Source organism: Podarcis bocagei (genome assembly GCF_964188305.1).
Source record: "Podarcis bocagei genome assembly, chromosome: 1".
Taxonomy (NCBI): Eukaryota; Metazoa; Chordata; class Lepidosauria; order Squamata; family Lacertidae; genus Podarcis; species Podarcis bocagei.
Window position 1 is genome coordinate 123719125 of NC_138125.1, and position 19242 is coordinate 123738366.

Below are 19242 nucleotides of genomic sequence, written 5' to 3' on the forward strand. Positions count from 1 at the left end.
ACTGCAGTGAGAGAGAGTGAGTGAGCCAGGTAGGGGCAGAGAGCTGCGAGTGCGAGCGCGCCCCCCCAGATGTTGTGCCCGGCACCCCCGGCACCCCCCACGCTACGCCACTGGTGCAACATGAAAGAACATGGTACATCTGTACCAAGGTTAAGACAGGAAAGACTTCCACCATACCATTATATGAAAAGGATGCTTTAAATTGTCTCTTAATATTTAACTTTCCTGTGTATTCTCAGCTTCTTTAGTCACCTACTAAAATTTGATAGGATCATCACTTGACCAGCATCTTGCTGGATTTTTCCAGAACGTAAGAAAATTGTTTTGTCCATGCTGGTTTGCCCTTGTCAGTTTTGAATAGGACGCACACACACAAAATTACCTTTGGACCATCAGGACCTTGACCTCCAGCCATTCCCTTTTCCCCCTGAAGACCAGAGGCTCCTGGATTTCCTCTCTCACCTGGATTGCCACGTTCACCCTGGAAATAGACATATTAAGCCATGATCTATCCACTGTGGGTTTGCTGGCTGTATGGTCATAATTATTACAGGACAAGGAGATAGTGAATTCTGCAGACACTGGATATGAGCTGTACAAAAACAGAGTTTAAAGAATAATCCATCATTGACATTGGTGACATTTTGTACAGCATATTATGCTAGGCCTGCATTTTCCCTTCTCCACTCACTCCCTTGCGCAAGAAACAGGTGCAAGTTCCTTCACCTGTGAAAAGGCAATCGATAAGGAAAACGTGGTTTAGTACTATATCCTTATTACAGAGAAGAAATGCTTCAGCCGACACTGCACATTTTATGCAAAGGCCTCATATGCCACACAGATGGTAAGTCAAAGAGTTCCTCACAACTGCCACGAGTTGCGAGTTGCTAAAGTGTCATTACTAGTTGAAACTGTGACACCAACACTGGGTCACAGAGAGTGGTTTGCTGCCACCTGATGCACTTTCATCTCTAAAGCTAAGAAGATCTAGGCCTAGCCGGTACCTGAATGGGAGATGAGCTTGGGAGTGCAGCCTCAATGTTTTCTGCTTTAAGCTCCATGGAGGAAAAACGGTATAGAAATGTAACTAGCAGTGTAAACATATAGACATATGAACAAACTGAAAATACAAGAGTCATATTCAGACAATCATATTTTGCTTTGACCTTCATGTGAGTGACCAAACAAACAAACTAGGAAGTATTCCATTAACTATAGTTTCCCTCAGGGCTTTTTTTTTTTTTCAGCTGGAAAAAGCTCAGTTCCAGCACCACTCAGGTGGACGCCATTGCCATTATAAGAGAACAAGTGGGGAGCTCATGGTGAGTTCCGGCACCTCTTTTTCTAGAAAAATAGCACTGGTTTACCTTTTCAGCTGAACCAAGAAACTATGGTTAGCAGTTTCAGAACAAAAGCAAAAGCACAGCTTACCCTTGGACCCAAAGGGCCTGTAACTCCAGGATCACCAGGAACGCCCTATAAGAGGAGAGCAAATAAATCATTACTGACTGCTCAACAGAGAAAATCCAGGGAAACTTTTTCTTTCTATTCATCATTGTTAGGCTGGCTATAAAAGCATTGTTCTGAAGTGAAGTTGTTCATGCTGAAAATATACCAGCCCAAAAAAGGACCAGGAATTGATTCATATTGTAAATACAGGAGATATTGCTTGGAGCCAATTTGATTCCCTCCCTCTCTTTCTTTTTTCCTTTCCTTCTCCTCCTGCGATGAGGCTGCATTTTAATATTTTAATGTTTCAATATTTTAATGTTGTATTTTAATTTTGTTTTTAAGTTGTAATCATTCAACTTGTTTTTATTATTGCTTGTAAGACGCTCTGAGCCCGGCCTTGGCTGGGGAGGGCGGGGTATTAATAATAATAGTTGTTGTTGTTGTTGTTGTTGTTGTTGTTGTTGTTGTTGTTGTTGTTATAACACGTGAAATAGCAAAAGAATGTTATAAAGCAACCTAACTTATGAATGGCAAGTTAAAACATCATTTGTTTGTTTTTGTTTTTATTTAATTATACTTTTCAAATTTATACTTTTCATTAATTTTACAATCCATTTAACATTTAAAAATTTGTCTTGTAGTAAGGTTAAAGCTTACTGGGAAATTATATACAGTGAATTGAATAGGATGTTCAAAATAACTTTTATTTCAAAAACCCAGAATATTTTCTTTGGGGAATTATAGGGACAGAACTACCTAAATTGTGTAGAAATTTATTTATGTATGCTACTACATCATCAAGAATGTTACTTGCCCCAAAATGGAAAGAAGCAGAAGTCCAAGTAAAGGAAGAATGGGAAAAAAACTTATGGAATATGCAGAAATGGCGAAACTTACCGAAAGAATAAGAAATCAAGATAACAAACTTTTTATAAAAGAATGGAAGTGGTTTATTGAATATTTGCAGATAAATTGTAAACAGATAAAAACGTTAGCAGGATTATTGTAATAACCGGCAGTTTTATAAGAGTCTATATTTACAGCAGATAATTAAATGAGTAAGTTAAATGAATTTGGATATGCAGAAGATATGAAAGAATAAATTTAAGGAGCCACAAGCGGAGGGGGAAGGAAGTTAAAACATAGTTACCTGATCACCTGGCTTTCCGCCCTCACCTGGAGGACCTGGAGGACCAGGTAAACCCTGTGGGGGAAATCAGCAGAAAGGTCACTGTACATCTAGGAAAACACAATGGAAGGATTGTCTCTGGTATTTTATATGGACTACAATAGGACAGTGGTTTCCAATTAGCTAAGTACCACGGACCCCCTGTTTTTCAAAAACCAAGCCATGGACCCTCTACTTTTGAAAATGTTGACATCTTTTGTTATGTGAATGGTGCCACCATACCCTCCAACATGTCCCAGTGCAGAACCAGGACGTGTGTCTTCTGGGTCACACGTGTGCCTGAGCTACATGACCCACACGATCTCACACGAGACGCACATCCTCACTATTGTATGCGTTTTGGGGCACCATGCTCTCGCGCAAGAGCATGGCCCCTCAAAATGGGGTGTCTTGGACAGTTGACGGGTATGTACCTGGGTGGGTTACATAGACCCCTTGGGGTCCGTGGACCACCTGTTGGAAACTTCTGTAACAGAGCAATCGTGGGTAACCTGAGAAAAGAAGTCTACTTGCATCCAGTCATGATGGTATAGGATATCAGCCCCACTGCATATTTAAACTGAAAAATGTAATGGATTGTTCCATTTTTGCTAAAGGACCTCTTCTTCACAGGATATGAAAGTTGACATTTTTTATGATAGGGCTGCAAAACATTATCAGTTTAATAATTTTTTAACTCGGGGGTGGGGAACCACTTTCATCCGGAGCACCAGACAGGTGGGTGGGGCTCTCTACATGTCAATCACCTGATGCTATATGATGTCAGGTAGATACAATCACGTCCAAAAAGAGTTGCTTTCGGTGCCAAATTTAAACAGCACGAAAGGCAAGTCGGTGCTACAAAGGAGCAATAAATAAGGAGCATACTCTAAGGCTTCCAATTGTTCCTTTGCAATGCCGTCTTTTCCTGCCCCATGCCATACGATGGCAGGTGAGTGGCAGGTGGCACAGCCAGCCCAAAGCAGCCTTAGAGGCCAAATTGGGAGGCCTGTTGAGCCCAATTTGGCTCAAGGCCCAGATATTCCCATCAGTAAGTGCCAATTTTAATCAACGAGGACAAATTGTAATCCTTAAGAGCATACTGTTTTGAGGCTAGGTTGCATCTGGTGTGTAACTTTGAGAAATAATGTAAATACAATGAAAGAGGACTTTTCATGCTAGAAATTGTTTTTTTTCATTGTCGAACCTTCTAAAAAGGTCCCGAGTGGGATTCGTGGCCACCTTCCTTCCCACGTCCCATTGCAATATCCATGATTGGTTGAGAGCCCTTCTAGTTCCATCCCAAGTAGATCTAATGAAGACACCAATAGAAGCATTCTCCAGGCTAACTTCTATGCTATGAACATTGCCATTACAGTGGTACCTCGGGTTAATAACTTCATTTGTTCTGGAGGTCTGTTCTTAACCTGAAACTGTTCTTAACCTGAAGCACCACATTAGCTAATGGGGCCTCCTGCTGCCGCTGCACGATTTCTGTTCTTATCCTGAAGCAAAGTTCTTAACCTGAGGTACTATTTCTGGGTTAGCGGAGTCTGTAACCTGAAGTGGCTGTAACCTGAAGCATATGTAACCCAAGGTACCTCTGTATTAGATATTTCCCAATTACACGATACCTTTGCACTACACTCATAGTGACTAGGGTTAAGAAAGCACGGGGTGCTTTACGAACATGGTTTTTTATTATTTTTGTTGATATTTCATTCTTTTATTTAATGTAGCGTGTGGACTCAAAAGCCCTTCGGTAGGTTAAATTGAAAATAAATTTGATAAATACTCACCTGGAAACCTGTAGGGCCCGGGGGACCTTGTTCCCCTCTTTCTCCCGCTAGTCCCTAAAAAGAAACAAACAATTGTATTCTTTACTAAAACAGTAGGGAAGTTTATCATTTTTAACCACGCCCGCTACCTTACATGAAAACCACTGCAGCTATTCTTTTGAAACTTGGCAAGATTTTACCTCTCAGAACATGGGTGTAGCCAGGATTTTCGTTAAGGGGCAAGATTTGTTAGGGGGGGCAAAACCTCAGATTTGTATTGATTTGGGGGGGGGCAGCTGCCCCCTGTCTGCCCCCTTGGCTATGTCCATGTCTCATAATGAGATGTCAAGGCTGCAGAGTTAACCCAATTCTTCCCCCCCCCCAAATAAAATGTTTTCACATGTGTGTGTATGTTTGTGTGTGTACGTAAAAGCTACTCAGCACCAAAACTCTTGGACCTATTTGACTGTAATTTGGCAGGCTTCACCCACCCAGGAGAGGCAACTGGGTTTGAAAACACCATCAAAGGCTGTCAGAAGATGTCAAAATGTTTATTCGGCTTTACGCCCATCATAAAGCACAACACACAAAACAAATCAAATAAAACAGCGGTCTCGTACAAGCCACAAGTAATATAACACAATTCACAGCTCACAAGGACAAATATTGGCAAATCAAAACAGAAATTTAAGATTAATGTTAAAAATTTAGGCACTACGCTAAAATCAATATCTGATGTCAATATCAAAAATTCTTATAACTATCAATAATCAGCTAACATTCCATTCCGTCTCTTGTACGAGAAGACGGCTGTTAGGAATTTAGCAACCTGTAGAGTAATATAAGGATCTACATCTTGAAGAACCCAGGCAAGCTGTAGGTCTACTGGTTTGTCAGCCATAGGCTGGATTATGGAGTTTAGTATACTAGCACGAGCTGAACTGTACATAGGGCAGATAAACATAACATGATGTAAAGATTCAGACGTTTTCATTTCACAAGCACACATTGAAGGGACTTGGCCCTTAGTGAATCTATGTCTCAGCACGTTTGTTGGAAAAACATTGAACCTGGCTCTAATGAAGGCATATCGGTGAGATGCGGCTATAAGCGATGTTAAGTAGGACGGAGCACGATAGATAGGGGTTATGCCGAGATTTAACGGCGAGCAGGCTCCACCACCAGCTAAGAAATTTTGGTATAGCTCCACATCATCCAGCCTTTGATTTATACACCTTTTTGCCGTGTTTAGATCCAGTTTGAGCAATTCCGTGGGCGAGATCTCATAGGACAGCAATTTGGCATGGATTTTTCCTGACCACAAATTTGTGAAGTCATCCCGCCACATGCATTGAATGAGATAGTGGTTCGGGAGTTTATGCCATAGGGATATCCAATAAATCAAAACTCTCCTCCATAAAACTAACTCCACTGAGGGGATCTTCATTTCTAAGCGAATAGCCGCATTACTTACGCATGTTGGTAGTTTTAAAAGTCGGCGTAAGAATTGGCTTTGAAGCGACTCTAAAGGTGAGAGGTTTGCAAAGGCAGCCCATAAAGGTGCAGCATAGGCCATTGTGGCCATCACTTTGATGCTATACACTTTCAAGGCCGCAGGGATGAATAAGGCCCCCTCAGAGTAGAAAAAACGGAGGAGGGAGTGTGATAGGGCTTTTGTCTTGTTTTGAAGATATTCAACGTGCGCTTTCCACCCTAAATTATATTGAAAATAAATTCCTAAATATTTAAATTTATGTACTACCATCAAAGGCTGCCAGAAGAAAATGAAAGATATAACCACTTTTTAAAAAAAAAAAATCCCGAAATAGTGAAAGGGAAGGCACAGAGACTCATTTTCCCCTCAAACTGGGATTTGGACCAGACTCAAACTGGGCAGCCTCCAAAGGGTTACAGACAAAATCGGTCAGTTTTTCAAAGCATCGAATTGGGGTCCAAACTTAATCTTGTGGTCTCCAGACAGCTCTAAAATATATTGCTTAAGTGTCAGTAGTCAATAGCAGGAATAGAATAAGACACCTGTTCTTCCAATTTTGACAATGTTACAAGAGGGGGAGAAACTGGAAAGATCCCACTAGTGATATTTGTAACATCTGCAGTCTTTATCTTCCACCTGCTCATACAACAGTCCTATGCCTCTTGGTCTTCACTCCAACCTACGTCACATTCTGACACATGTCCGTATTCATAAATGTCCCGTCCCATAATCCTTATTATGATAGACATTTAAAAAACACAGATGTATCAAAGAATCAGACATATACATTTGTGTGGACAAATAGCTCAAATTATAGTCACCAAAGTAGAAAATTCATAGTATGACCAGTATTCTCACTTTGGGGGAGCATTCATGCCAAACAAGGGATACCAGAATAATTTACTCATATAGCTTTGCTTGGAAACTTACAGGTGGGCCAACGGGACCAGCAGGGCCAACTTCGCCATCTTTTCCGGGAGCTCCCTAAAATAATATAATAAAAGAATAGTGATTTGGCGAACACATATGCATACGAAAGGTTGTTGTATTTAGACAATGAAAAATACTAAAAAAATAATACTTACTCTCTGCCCTGGGACACCAGCATTGCCTGCTTCTCCAGGTTTTCCAGGGTCTCCCTAATTTGCAAAAAAAGGGGGGGGGGAGTATATTATTTATGTTTCTATTATTGTAAGTCAAAATGTAGCCAGCTTGATGTATCAGTGTAAACTATTAAGACACTAGCAGGACGTACACAGCACTGCTCAGGAGTAGACGGACGGACGGATGGGTGGATGGACTGTCCATGTCTGGATAGCTCAGCTGGTTAGAGCATGATGCTGATAACATCATGGTTGCAGGTTCGATCCCCATATGGGACAGTTGCATATTCCTGTATTGCAGGGGGTGGGACTAGATGACCCTCAGGGTCCCTTCCAACTCTACAATTCTATGATTCTATAGATATAAAAAAGGTAAAGGTACCCCTGCCCGTACGGGCCAGTCGTGTCCGACTCTAGGGTTGTGCGCCCATCTCACTTAAGAGGCCGGGGGCCAGCGCTGTCCGGAGACACTTCCGGGTCACGTGGCCAGCGTGACGAAGCTGCTCTGGCGAGCTGGCACCAGCGCAGCACATGGAAACGCCGTTTACCTTCCCGCTGGAGTGGTACCTATTTATCTACTTGCACTTAAGGGTGCTTTCGAACTGCTAGGTGGGCAGGAGCTGGGACCGAACGACGGGAGCTCACCCCGCCGCGGGGATTCGAACCGCCGACCATGCGATCGGCAAGTCCTAGGCACTGAGGTTTTACCCACAGCGCCACCCGCGTCCCTCTATAGATATATGTTGGGATTTATAAATGGATAAGGGAATTTGTTGGTTTTTAGGGCCATACATGGCTCCCATCCAGTGACCTGATGCTGGTCAACCAGGGAAACACTCAACCAGGATCCAGACCCGAATTAATTTACAGGATGTGACTAATTTTTAAGTAGGGCTTTTTAAACTCTAGATAGCCAGGAGGGGGAAGCAGCATGAGATGCTACCATATTTTTCGCTCCATAAGACACACTTTTTTCTCCTAAAAAGTAAGGGGAAATGTGAGTGCGCCTTATGGAGCAAATGGCACTTCGCAGGAGAGGCGCTGCACAGAGAGGGAGAGCTGCACAGCGACCCTTCAGCGAAGCACCTCTCCTGTGAAGCGGGAGGAGGAATGGAGCCCCTTCTGTTCTTCCTCCTGCTTCACTGAAGGGGCGCTGCGCAGAGACAATGGCCAGCACTGTGACCACACAGTGGCCAGCTTGATGCCTGTGGGAAGCCCACAAGCAGTACATGAGTATCATAGCACCTCTAAAAACTAGGTGCGTCTTATGGCCGGGTGCGTCTTATAGGGCGAAAAACACGGTATGTTCCCCACCCCTGCAACCACCCTCTGCAGAGAGGAGGGCTACATTCTGCTGGGTGCTGCTCTGCCAACATGTTCCCTGGACAGAACACAATGGCAAAGCAAACTCCTACAGGCAACAGGATTGCACACTCGGTGAGCTGCTCCTGCACTGCTGCTGCATGTGCTTAGCAGCTGAGCAATGCTTGCTTGCTCTTCCATCTTGGCCCTTTCACTCTCCCACAGCATTGCCTCCAATATGTCTCATGGCCCAGTGAGGTTCAGGTGCCAGCCATCCCCGCTGATGACAACTCCACCGGCTCCTACTGCATGACGGCTGCTTACCAAGCTGCCTTCAATGCAGTTTGGAACAGTTTGGTCCATTAAATCCCATTTCTCCATCTCAGGAACCATCATGCCAAATCATGGACACTGTTAGAATTCTTTTCCCGTGCTTGCAGTCATGGGATTGTGTGTTTTTTTAATCACATGGCGGTGTATGTTCTCATTCCACAATGTGGGAAGTGACGGAGACAGGATGTTCGTAACCATCCTCTGCTACCAGGTCAAGACTATCATGAGACCTACTCACCCAGCGTCAAGTAATGAGAACTTTAGGCTTATGCTCAAAATTGCTGCAGAGGAGAAAATGCATGTTTCACATCACGATGTGAACACAGCATTTTCTGCTGGGGCCCTGGGTGCGTCAATTTATATGCTACCACTTGATGGAGTACAGGTAAAGAAGGGATTGGTTCGTGCTCTCAAGAAATCCCTGTATGGTCTCAAACAAAGTGCCGAGTGTTGGAACTCTAAACTAACAGAGACATTGTTTTCTCTAGGTTTTCACCAAGGCAAAGCAGATCCATGTGTGTTTGTCAAATATCTGCAGAGGTGTCCCAATCAGTGTAGTTTGGAACATTTCAATCCATCATCTTGATTTGAAATGAATCTGACCTTTCGCGAACGTACATCACAATCCGCTCCTTGGTGTGGGAAATGGTTGTGCCAAATTTGTCAGTGTTATCTCCATAGGTGTCTAAACCAGTGCAGTCTGGAACATTTTTGTTCACCATCATTATTCAAAATGGTGTCCAACTGTACCCAAACATAGATGGAAGCCAGCTCCTTCATCTTGATAACGATGATAACAAGTTTGGCAATGATCTCTCAAGAGGTGTTATAGACAATCATCATACAAACCACTTTCCAAAATACCTTGTAGATAAAGAAATAATACGTACACTACTGCCTTTTGGCCCAGGGAGACCCATGCTACCCGGCTGGCCTCGAATTCCTATTGGACCTGCTGGGCCCGGTCGACCATCTTCTCCTGGAGCTCCCTGCAAAACAAAACAAAAAACCCAAGCATTTAATGCTGAAATATTAAACAAATTCGGTCCGGTTTCTTCCCTTAAAGACAGCCATGTGCACATGGCCTTCAGAACCATTGCACAAACCACTGCAAAGCCTTTTAAGGAATGAGGAAGGCAGAAAGGTGCAAATAATCTGAATCTAATGCCTTCTTTAATGCCAGCCATGCAGTTGATAAGGAAAGGGAAGATAATGTTTTCGTAACATAGGCTATAAAACAGAGATGGGGGGAAACTGTGGTTCTCCAGAAGAGTAGCGGTGTTTGGGGCAATTATTCCAATATTCTTTACAGTAGTTGTTGTTGGACCAATTCCCCATTAGCCCCATGAACTGAGCAGGCGTATGTATTTTGTAGATTGCATTCTGTAGTTTGTCTTTCTGATTTCACATGCAGATGCCATAGCGACGTAATTTAAATCATAGCAGTTTCAAGCATTGGGGGGGACGGGGACAGACAGTTGTGAGTTCCAACATTATAATCTGGTTGAATAAAAAAAATCAAAGCTTAATTCACACAACGCAATCCTACTTCATTTTTAGTTGCTGCATTCGATGAGACATATGAATACGTAAGTGCGTATGCAAGACTGCAGCCGCAGTGTATAACTATCTGCTTTCATTGAAGCCATCTGTGGTCAGTATTCAGTAGGCTATCCCATTCAGTATTTAGAGTGTTATATCTAAATTCTTTGGATTAGTGCTGCTCACGCATGTAATTTTTTAAAAGCATCCACATGACATTGTCAGCATCAAAATGCAAGCTCATATTTTCCCTGATCAATCTGCATTTACGCTTTCTACAAAAAGCCCAGCGAGCTTTTTAAAAGCCATGACAACAACCCGCCACATGCAGCCGACAACCTTTTTGCAATATCTGAATGACCCAACTGCAATATTATGCCCCCATCTGGAAGCAACCTTGGACTGACAACTTTAGCCAGCATATTAGCCAGTAATATAGCAATATAGTAGTAGTAGTAGTAGTAGTAGTAGTAGTAGTAGTAGTAGTAATAATTTATTTCTACCCCGCCCATCTGGCTGGGTTTCTGCAGCCACTCTGGGTGGCTTCCAACAAAAGGTTAAAAATACAGTAAAACATCAGTCATTAAAAACTTCCCTAAACAGGGCTGCCTTCAGATGTCTTCTAAATGTCATATAGTTGTTTATTTCTTTGATATCTGATGGGAGGGCATTCCACAGGGCAGGCGCCACTACCAAGAAGGCCCTCTGCCTGGTTCCCTGTAACTTCGCTTCTCTCAGTGAGGAATCCACCAGAAGGCCCTGCTGGACCTCAGTGTCCGGGCTGAACGATGGGGGTGGAGACGCTCCTTCAGGTATACTGAGCCGAGGCCATTTAGGGCTTTAAAGGTCAGCACCAAGTGTGAACCAAGAGGAAGTCCAGAGCACAGTCAACCCAATCCCATCCCCTAGAGATGTCTAAATGTACTTACCAAGGGTCCAGACTTTCCTTCTGGACCTGAAACACCTGGATTCCCTGTAAGACCCTATAAAAGGAAGATATTACAAAACAGCGTCCGTTTTAGCACTTGACTGCTAGATTCAGCTCCAAGTCACATATATTCATAAGGCATATTTAGACATTTTCATAATACAGGAGGCAACCATTCCATGCAGAGGTTCCATTTCCAGCCCCCTCATTGTGCTCTGCTTTGCCCTGCCCTTGTTCTGCCCCATTCTACCCCTTTCTGCCTTTTTCTGGGTCCAAAAGGACCCTCACGCCGTTAATTGTGCATCAGTTGGATGCATCTGAAAAGGTCACCACCTGTATTATCACAGTGTTTTAGATATGGCTGTCACCATATTGAGCTATCAAAAAGACTAATATTTACAAAGCCCTCCACAGACTGAAGAAATCTATACATCTATCTCTATATGATGTTCGGAATTCTCCCACTAAAACTTCTTTTATATTACCAGCCAAGGAAATGCCTAGCAGATTTTACCAGCAGAAAATGTTGGTGTGCCCTCTCAAATCAGTCTAAAGCTTTAGACGCCCTGAACTGACCATTCACCTCTGTCCCTTGGAAATGAGACAAACGAGTTCTCTTACCCTGGCACCTGGGAGGCCTGGTTCTCCTGTGCGACCGGGATCACCTTGACTTCCTTTAGGACCGGAAGCCCCTGCAGGACCACGTTCTCCCTGAGCACCCTGCAAGGGAAAGCCAAGTCACGCTAGTCAGTGGTGGACATAATTAAAGGGAGGATTATATTTCTGAGAGGTATTTTACAATAAAGTCAATCCAGAATTCATTTAAAAATCATTTGTTTTCCTCAGAAATCCTATCGGCCAGTGCAAAAAGGCAGACTAAAAATATTCTGAAGCAAAAACAAATATGTGGGCAAATACCTATGCATTCTAACATGTGCTCTATTAACAACATAGGAGTTCGTGCAAATGGAGATGCGCTGAGAAGGGACAAATAACTATACAGTTGTACCTTGGATCCTGAACAACTTGGTCCTCGGACTTTTTGGCTCCTGAACGCCGCAAACCCGGAAGTGAGTGTTCCGGTTTGCGAACGTCCTTTGGAACCCAAACTTCCGATGGGGCTTCTGCAGTTTCCGATTGGCTGCAGGAGCTTCCTGCAGCCAATCAGAAGCGGTGCTTTGGTTTCTGAACGTTTTGGAAGTCGAACAGAATCTGTTCCGGAAGTCTGTTCGACGTCCGGAACAGATTCTGTTCAACTTCCAAGGTACAGCTGTATATATGTCAGGGAAGTCTGCTTACCCTTAAAGGTCTGGCGGTATTGTGGCCCGACACACCTCTCCCTGTGCCAGAGGCAGCAAGTGTCCCAGGGGGGCAGAACAGTGATGTCACCCCCCTCAGGGATGACACCTGGGGCGGCCCGTACCCACTACACCCCCTTCCTCTGCCAATGACCTGTGCAGTCCAATGTGGTGCAACTGCAGGGGTTTCCCAGCCAGCAAGGAGCCAAACGGTCTTCCACGCCGGCCAGGAAGCCGGATGAAAGCCTGCCTGCAAACTGGCCAGTCATGGACGAGCTAGGACACAGGTTTTTCCCAACCTAAGCCTACAGGTTTCACTTGGGTCCTCTCCTTGGATATATAAGGTGACCTGCCTCTCCCTCCGCAGAACGTTCCTCGTTGGCTCTCCCACCCATCTTCCCTTATCTTTGGCAACTGGTGCTGTGCTTGACCTCGCGATAGGCATTGTTGATCACCATATTCGGGGCCGAACAGGAATTTTCCAGCACACCAGTTGGCCATGTCTGGTGGTTTTGCCTACCTCATAGCAATAGTCATAAATTGGCGATTTAGGCATTGGGTAAGCCTTAGTCCTGGTCGGAGGGGAGGCTGTAGCCTCTGCCTGCCCCTCCTCAACTCAGGGGTATCCCTTTATTTATTTATTTATTTATTTTTAAATGCATTTTTATTGACTTTTCTTTAACATCAATACAAACAAAACAAATACAGTAAAGTTCCATAATCTTATACCCACTTATTTTCATTGCTCTGCCGAGCGCAGACTTCCCTCCCTCCCTTCAGCAGGTTTTCATTTTACACTTTACTTTCCGCAGCTTCTTGACAATATCCTATCCACATCATAAGATTTATTTTAATCCTGCTACCGTCTTTAAACTTCTACAATTATTACTTACATATTCCACAAATTTACTCCATTCTCTTCTGAACTTGGTTTCCTCTTGGTTATGAATCCTGTAGGTCAGTTTTGCTAATTCCGCATATTCTACCGTTTTTGTCTGCCACTCCTCCAATGTTGGTAGTTCCTGTATTTTCCATTTTGGGGCTACCAAAATTCTAGCGGCAGTCGTGGCATACATGAATAACCTCTGGTCTACTTTTCCTATTTCTTCTCCTGTCAAGCCATGAAAGGGATCCAGAAGGAGTTGCTTTTGTCCAGACATCCAGATGGTGGCTAGGCCATAGCACTCCTCAAGTCAGTGACCCCATAGGAGTTTTCCTATTTGTCATAGGACTTCCATGTCATCTGGTTAACCCGATTTTTACTTCCAGTAAATATGGTGGATATCAACGGTTGTACCCAATGCCTATGCCAAACCTCTGACATCTGCAATTAATAAATTTGTGGCCTGGTTTGATCCAAACCATTGCTGTGTGTCATTTCTTTGGCTATGGGGCAGCGGGTGGCTGCGACACTGGGGCATGTAATTCCACCATGATAATCCAGCATTTCTACTGAGCCTACCTCCCATTATTAAGTGCCTTAATCTACTTACTTCACTTACTACAATGAACAGTCTTTCATGCCAACTTACCTTTGGTCCTGGCAAGCCATCGGAACCTGGAAAACCACGATTTCCAGGAGGACCCTACAGAATCAAAGATGTGAAATTTATTTTTTAGAAATGGACATTGCTTGCAAATGTTTATTGTTGTAAACCGCTTTGAGATTTTTCTTAAAAATATAAAGCGGTATAGAAATTTTAAAAATAATATCAAAACTGCAGATTGCACAAATGTAAAACACAGATCATTCGTAATTTGGTAATTGCAAAGGTCCATGACGATTGCTCCAAAAATTAATTACACTTTTAAAAAACACATTACATATTCATGTCCGTAGTCCTATCAGAGGACTGTTATTCTCCCCTTCCACATTTCTTGCATGTATATATAATTTTATGCAGGCATTCTGTGAGATTAGATCTGCCTAACTCAATTTTTGTTGCAATTAATGAATTCATGTCAAATCCTTGATCTTTAGCTCTTACATAATTTAATCAATGGAAGACTACTACTACTACTGGTTTTGAATTTCTGCTAATGTTCTAAATTTCAAGGAGCCGTATGGTTATGGAAACTGGCTTCCAAGTGAATAGCCAGATGGAGAACTGCACAGGCTGCAACTATGTGATTCCTCCATCAACCTAGCTGCTATGTCTGTACATAGGTAGCCCAGTTACAAAATTGATAATTGCAGTGATTAGCTTCTTGGAAGGAGGTTTTGAAGAACTCAGTCTTCTTTTCCTACAGATGACAATTGGATCTGAGCCTAACCTATTAGAACAAATGAATCAATCAATCCATTCTCACACTGTGTCACTTTTTCATTAATCTGAATTGTTGTTTTTGAAATCTACATATTAATTTAAAGGGACCCCTGACCATTAGGTCCAGTTGTGACCGATTCTGGGGTTGTGGTGCTCATCTTGCTTTATTGGCTGAGGGAGCTGGCATACAGCTTCCGGGTATTGTGGCCAGCATGACTAAGCCGCTTCTGGCGAACTAGAGCAGCGCACGGAAAAGCCGTTTACCTTCCCGCCAGAGCGGTACCTATTTATCTACTTGTACTTTGACGTGCTTTCAAACTGATAAGTTGGCAGGAGCAGGGACCGAGCAACGGGAGCTCACCCCATCGCAGGGATTTGAACTGCCGACCTTCTGATCGGCAAGTCCTAGGCTCTGTTTGTTGTTCTTGAAATCTACACATAGCTCTTCACAAACACTGAATCCTCAAGCATCCCTATCTAACACCTGATAATGCAATATTTATTACATCTAAAAAAACCAACCCACTTTCTCCAAGGAGTTCAAGGTGACGTACATGACTCCCTAGCTCCCCATTCTGTATATAATACTCCTGGGCCTCAGCTACATTTGTAAAGAAACAGCTATTTGAATGTGTTATAAAAATGCAACACAAGATGGCACCAGAGAGCAGGAAATTTTAAAACACGCTTTTCCATAGGGATCTTTTTCTTTTGTTAAAATGATCTAATTTCTGACTTATTTATAGCAGGTTTTTCCCTGTGTTTAGATCCACCCCTGGATACCGCATCGTCATTTGAGGCCCAGGTGACTTCAGTGCAAGGTGTGCTTACGGCTATGGCTGGTTCACCAGCTGCAGATGTTGCTTACCCAAATTTGGGGTGGGCAACGGTTGCCGCCCAGCATGACTCCCTGAGGAGAAAGAGAAATCTTTCCCCCCTTGTGGCAGACTGCTGGGGTCCTCTTTGGCTGGCTGCAGGAGATGGCGGGCGTGCCCACCAAAGTTTGAATTTAGTAAATGGCCAATGAGAGCCTTGGAGGGGGAGGAGCCTAGGTGGCGGACCAGAGTGAACAAGTCTTCCCTCTGGTCCACTGCTGGAGGATGTAAGCCAGCTGCACCTTGGGCTCAGAAACATCAGATACTCTGTTAAATGTGTTGTGGAGAGGGAGGTTATTGGTTTCTTTTGGGGGGAGGGCTGTTCTTGTTTTTAATATGTATTCTGTATTTTTATGTTGTGAACAGCCCTGCGATCTATAGATGAACAGCAGTATACAAATTTTAACAAGAACCACAACTGAATGTACTTTTTAATAGACAGTATGAGGCCAAACAAGACAAGGAAATCTGGTCACAAAATAGTACATGATAGATACAATTTTTCACCATGCCTATGATATTTCAATTGAATTATATTAATGCCAACAAAATATATAAATTCAGAAAGTCTTAAACCATGAAGCAAATATGCATGCCATAGATATATTTAAAAAACCAATTACATCACTTAGTATATTTGATTAAATTGTTTCAAACTCATTCTTGCCCAATAAAAAAAAAGGAACAGGACAAGATCTCTTTGGCCATTTCAGTAAAACATGTTTAGAAGAAAATGACCATTTTCTCAAGCTTATCTTTATCTCTCTGGCACCATTTGAGAAAACTGAGGACTTTATTCCCAACTCTCTTCAAGAGAATAGGAAATAAAAAATTTATTTGATTTGGTGTAGTCCTAAATCCCATTTATCAGCCTGTGCTTTTTTTGTGGGAGACAGAATTGCTTTCCTGTTCTGAAATTGTGTTCCATGTTTGCTGATAGACTTAAGTGTTTCACTGCAGGAAACCAAGTGCGAGAAAGCTATGGACAGAATATTTTTTTAGTATAATCAACAGCAGAGTGTAAGCTACAGACACCCAGGACAGGGGAGCAGGGCATCCACTAAGGGGGGACAGGATGCAGAGGGAACCCACTGTGCCCCTGGGGTCACACCTGACCCAGGGGTGGAACTGCAGTCAGGCATCCTCGCATAACACTGCCCAGCTGAGGCAAGAGCGGCGAATTTGCCACCAACTCTCAGGCATGACCCATGGGTGAAACTGCGCTGTGTCATCCCTCCAAAAAGTGCCGCTCAGGATGGTCCACCCTCCCACCCCCTAGCTACCCCCTAAAAGTCAGATAGTTTTTTATTTCCTTGACATCTGATGGGAGGGAATTCCACAGGGAGAGCACCACTACCGAGATGGCCCTCTGCCTGGTTCCCTGTAACCTCACTTCTCTCAGCGAGGGAACTGCCAGAACGCCCTAAGAGCTGGTCCTTAGTTTCTGGGCTGAATGATGGGGGTGGATCTGTAGGCACAGACCATCCCCCGATTCAATATAGTTTGTTAAAAAAAAATCCCAAACTCTGATCCACAGGTGATTCTGGGTCATTTCTCTATGGTAGTCTATCTTAAAGTTTTTATGTGTTTATATGCCTACCACATTTTAAAACTTAAAATCCATTGTTGTATATTGTTTTAAATGTTTGTCTTGCTTTTGGGATTGTAGTTCCATTTGTGTTTCACAAGCTGGTCTCTGACCGTAATAAATTTCATGTTTCATGATGGGGGTGGAGACGCTCCTTCAGGTATACAGGACCAAAGCTGTTTAGGGCTTTACAGGTCAGCACCAACACTTTGAACTGTGCTCAGAAATGTACTGGGAGCCAATGTAGGTCTTTCAAGACCAGTGTTATGTGGTCCCGGCGGCCACTCCCAGTCACCAGTTTAGCTGCCTCATTCTGGATTAGTTGCAGTTTCCGGGTCACCCTCAAAGGCAGCCCCATGTAGAGTACATTGCAGTAGTCCAAGCGAGAGATAACTAGAGCATGTTCCACTCTGATAAGACAGTCCGCGGGCAGGTAGGGTCTCAGCCTGCGTACCAGGTGGAGCTGGTAGACAGCTGCCCTGGACACAGAATTGACCTGTGCCTCCTTGGGCAGCTGTGAGTCCAAAATGACTCCCAGGCTGCGTACCTGGTCCTTCAGGGGCACAGTTACCCCATTCAGGACCAGGGAGTCCCCCACACCTGCCTGCCCCCTGCCCCCCAAAACAGTACTTCTGTCTTGTCAGGATTCAACCTCAATCTGTTAGCCACCATCCATCCTCCAACCACCTCCAGACACAGGACATTCAAATTGTCAGTAATTGCAATTTTACCACAGTAGGTTATAAAATGTGGGTTTTATGCCTTGGGAACAAAAAGAAACCTGCCTGGAGTTTTTGAACAGAATCTAGGCAAAGCTACTTAGGTCTTTGTTTGCTTTTTAATTTGTTTGCTTCCTTACCCTTTCTCCCACAGGTCCAGGAGGGCCAACTGACCCTGGGTCGCCACGAGGACCTCTTTTCCCTTCTTCACCAACAGGGCCAATTGGACCTTGAGGGCCGTGTGGACCCTAGAGGAGAAGAAAAATCCATTTTAAAATGATATGCAAGAACCTAGGAGTCATTCATATAATCAGGCACACAAAGACAAACATTTGTTTCCAACACGACAGATAGCCATGGCAGTATGTTTAAAATGTTGTGTTTCCTTTTCCGTTTCAGCAGCAGAAGCTAATGTTTCACGAAGAAGGATGCCTGAATGGACTGCATTTCTATAATAATCCTTTACGGTTGTTTCCTTGCTTGCATAAATTCTAATGTTCCGGCAATTCTGGAACGCAGGCCAAACAGCATTAGAGGGAATTAATTCTATAATTACTCATAATTCTATCATTACTAATTGTGTGCTATATTCATAAACCTTCCTTTCAGAACAAAATTGTGTTTCTGTATACACAAGCTAAATGAATAATGTGCATTTTCAAAACTCAGCTGTAAACACGGGAAGCAAATTCCTAAGCAACACAACAATCATTTATCTATGGAACGATTCTACCTATGTTCGGTTTGGAGGTTACCTTTGATAGTAAAGCAGTGATTCAGAGAATCTACATGCAACTGGCAGTGAATAGAATCAGGTAGGTAGCCACCTTGGTCTGACGCAGTTGAAATAAATAAATAAAAATTAAGAAATTGTCGAGTACCACCTTAAAGGCCAACCAAGTTTGTTCTGGGTATAAGTTTCTTCAGATACCTGAAGTGTGCATGCACACGAAAGCTTATACCCAGAACAAACTTAGTTGGTCTGGTAGGTGCTACTGGACAAGTGAATAGAATGTTAGGATTAGACCAATGAGACAAGAGTTCAAATTCCTGACCACAATGACCACAAAGATCTCAGGTGGTTTTGGTCAAGCCACTATCAACCAGTCAAACCAACTTCACAAGAGATAATGACTTAGGTTGACAAACCCCCCCCCCCATATATGCTGTTCTCAGTTCCTTGGAAGAAGAGGAGGATACAAATGTGGTTGGTTAGGTAAATGGGTAGGCATTTGGGATTTATTTATTTTTAAAGTACACTGTCCTAAGTGTCACCATTGCCTCCAGCTTGGAGAATAATAATTCAACACATCTGACACAAACACTAGCCAAAATCAGGGGTCCCACAAATGCTACTGCTGATCATTTTTCATTGACCAGCAGAAACAGCTGCA

At 43.3% G+C, this 19242-nt stretch overlaps 1 protein-coding gene across 1 annotated transcript in view; it reads right to left on the bottom strand.

Moving 5' to 3' along the window:
* The window catches only part of COL5A2 (collagen type V alpha 2 chain), a 197335-nt gene that overhangs the window by 35739 nt on the left and 142354 nt on the right, over window positions 1-19242 (bottom strand). The window contains exons 23-33 of the mRNA XM_081194216.1: window positions 17989-18096; window positions 13932-13985; window positions 11723-11821; window positions 11103-11156; window positions 9522-9620; window positions 6979-7032; window positions 6824-6877; window positions 4420-4473; window positions 2603-2656; window positions 1432-1476; window positions 383-481 (exon numbers count right to left, since the gene is read on the bottom strand). Of these exons, the coding sequence (XP_081050342.1) occupies window positions 383-481; window positions 1432-1476; window positions 2603-2656; window positions 4420-4473; window positions 6824-6877; window positions 6979-7032; window positions 9522-9620; window positions 11103-11156; window positions 11723-11821; window positions 13932-13985; window positions 17989-18096 (774 nt within the window). The remainder of the gene's footprint in view (window positions 1-382; window positions 482-1431; window positions 1477-2602; window positions 2657-4419; window positions 4474-6823; window positions 6878-6978; window positions 7033-9521; window positions 9621-11102; window positions 11157-11722; window positions 11822-13931; window positions 13986-17988; window positions 18097-19242) is intronic.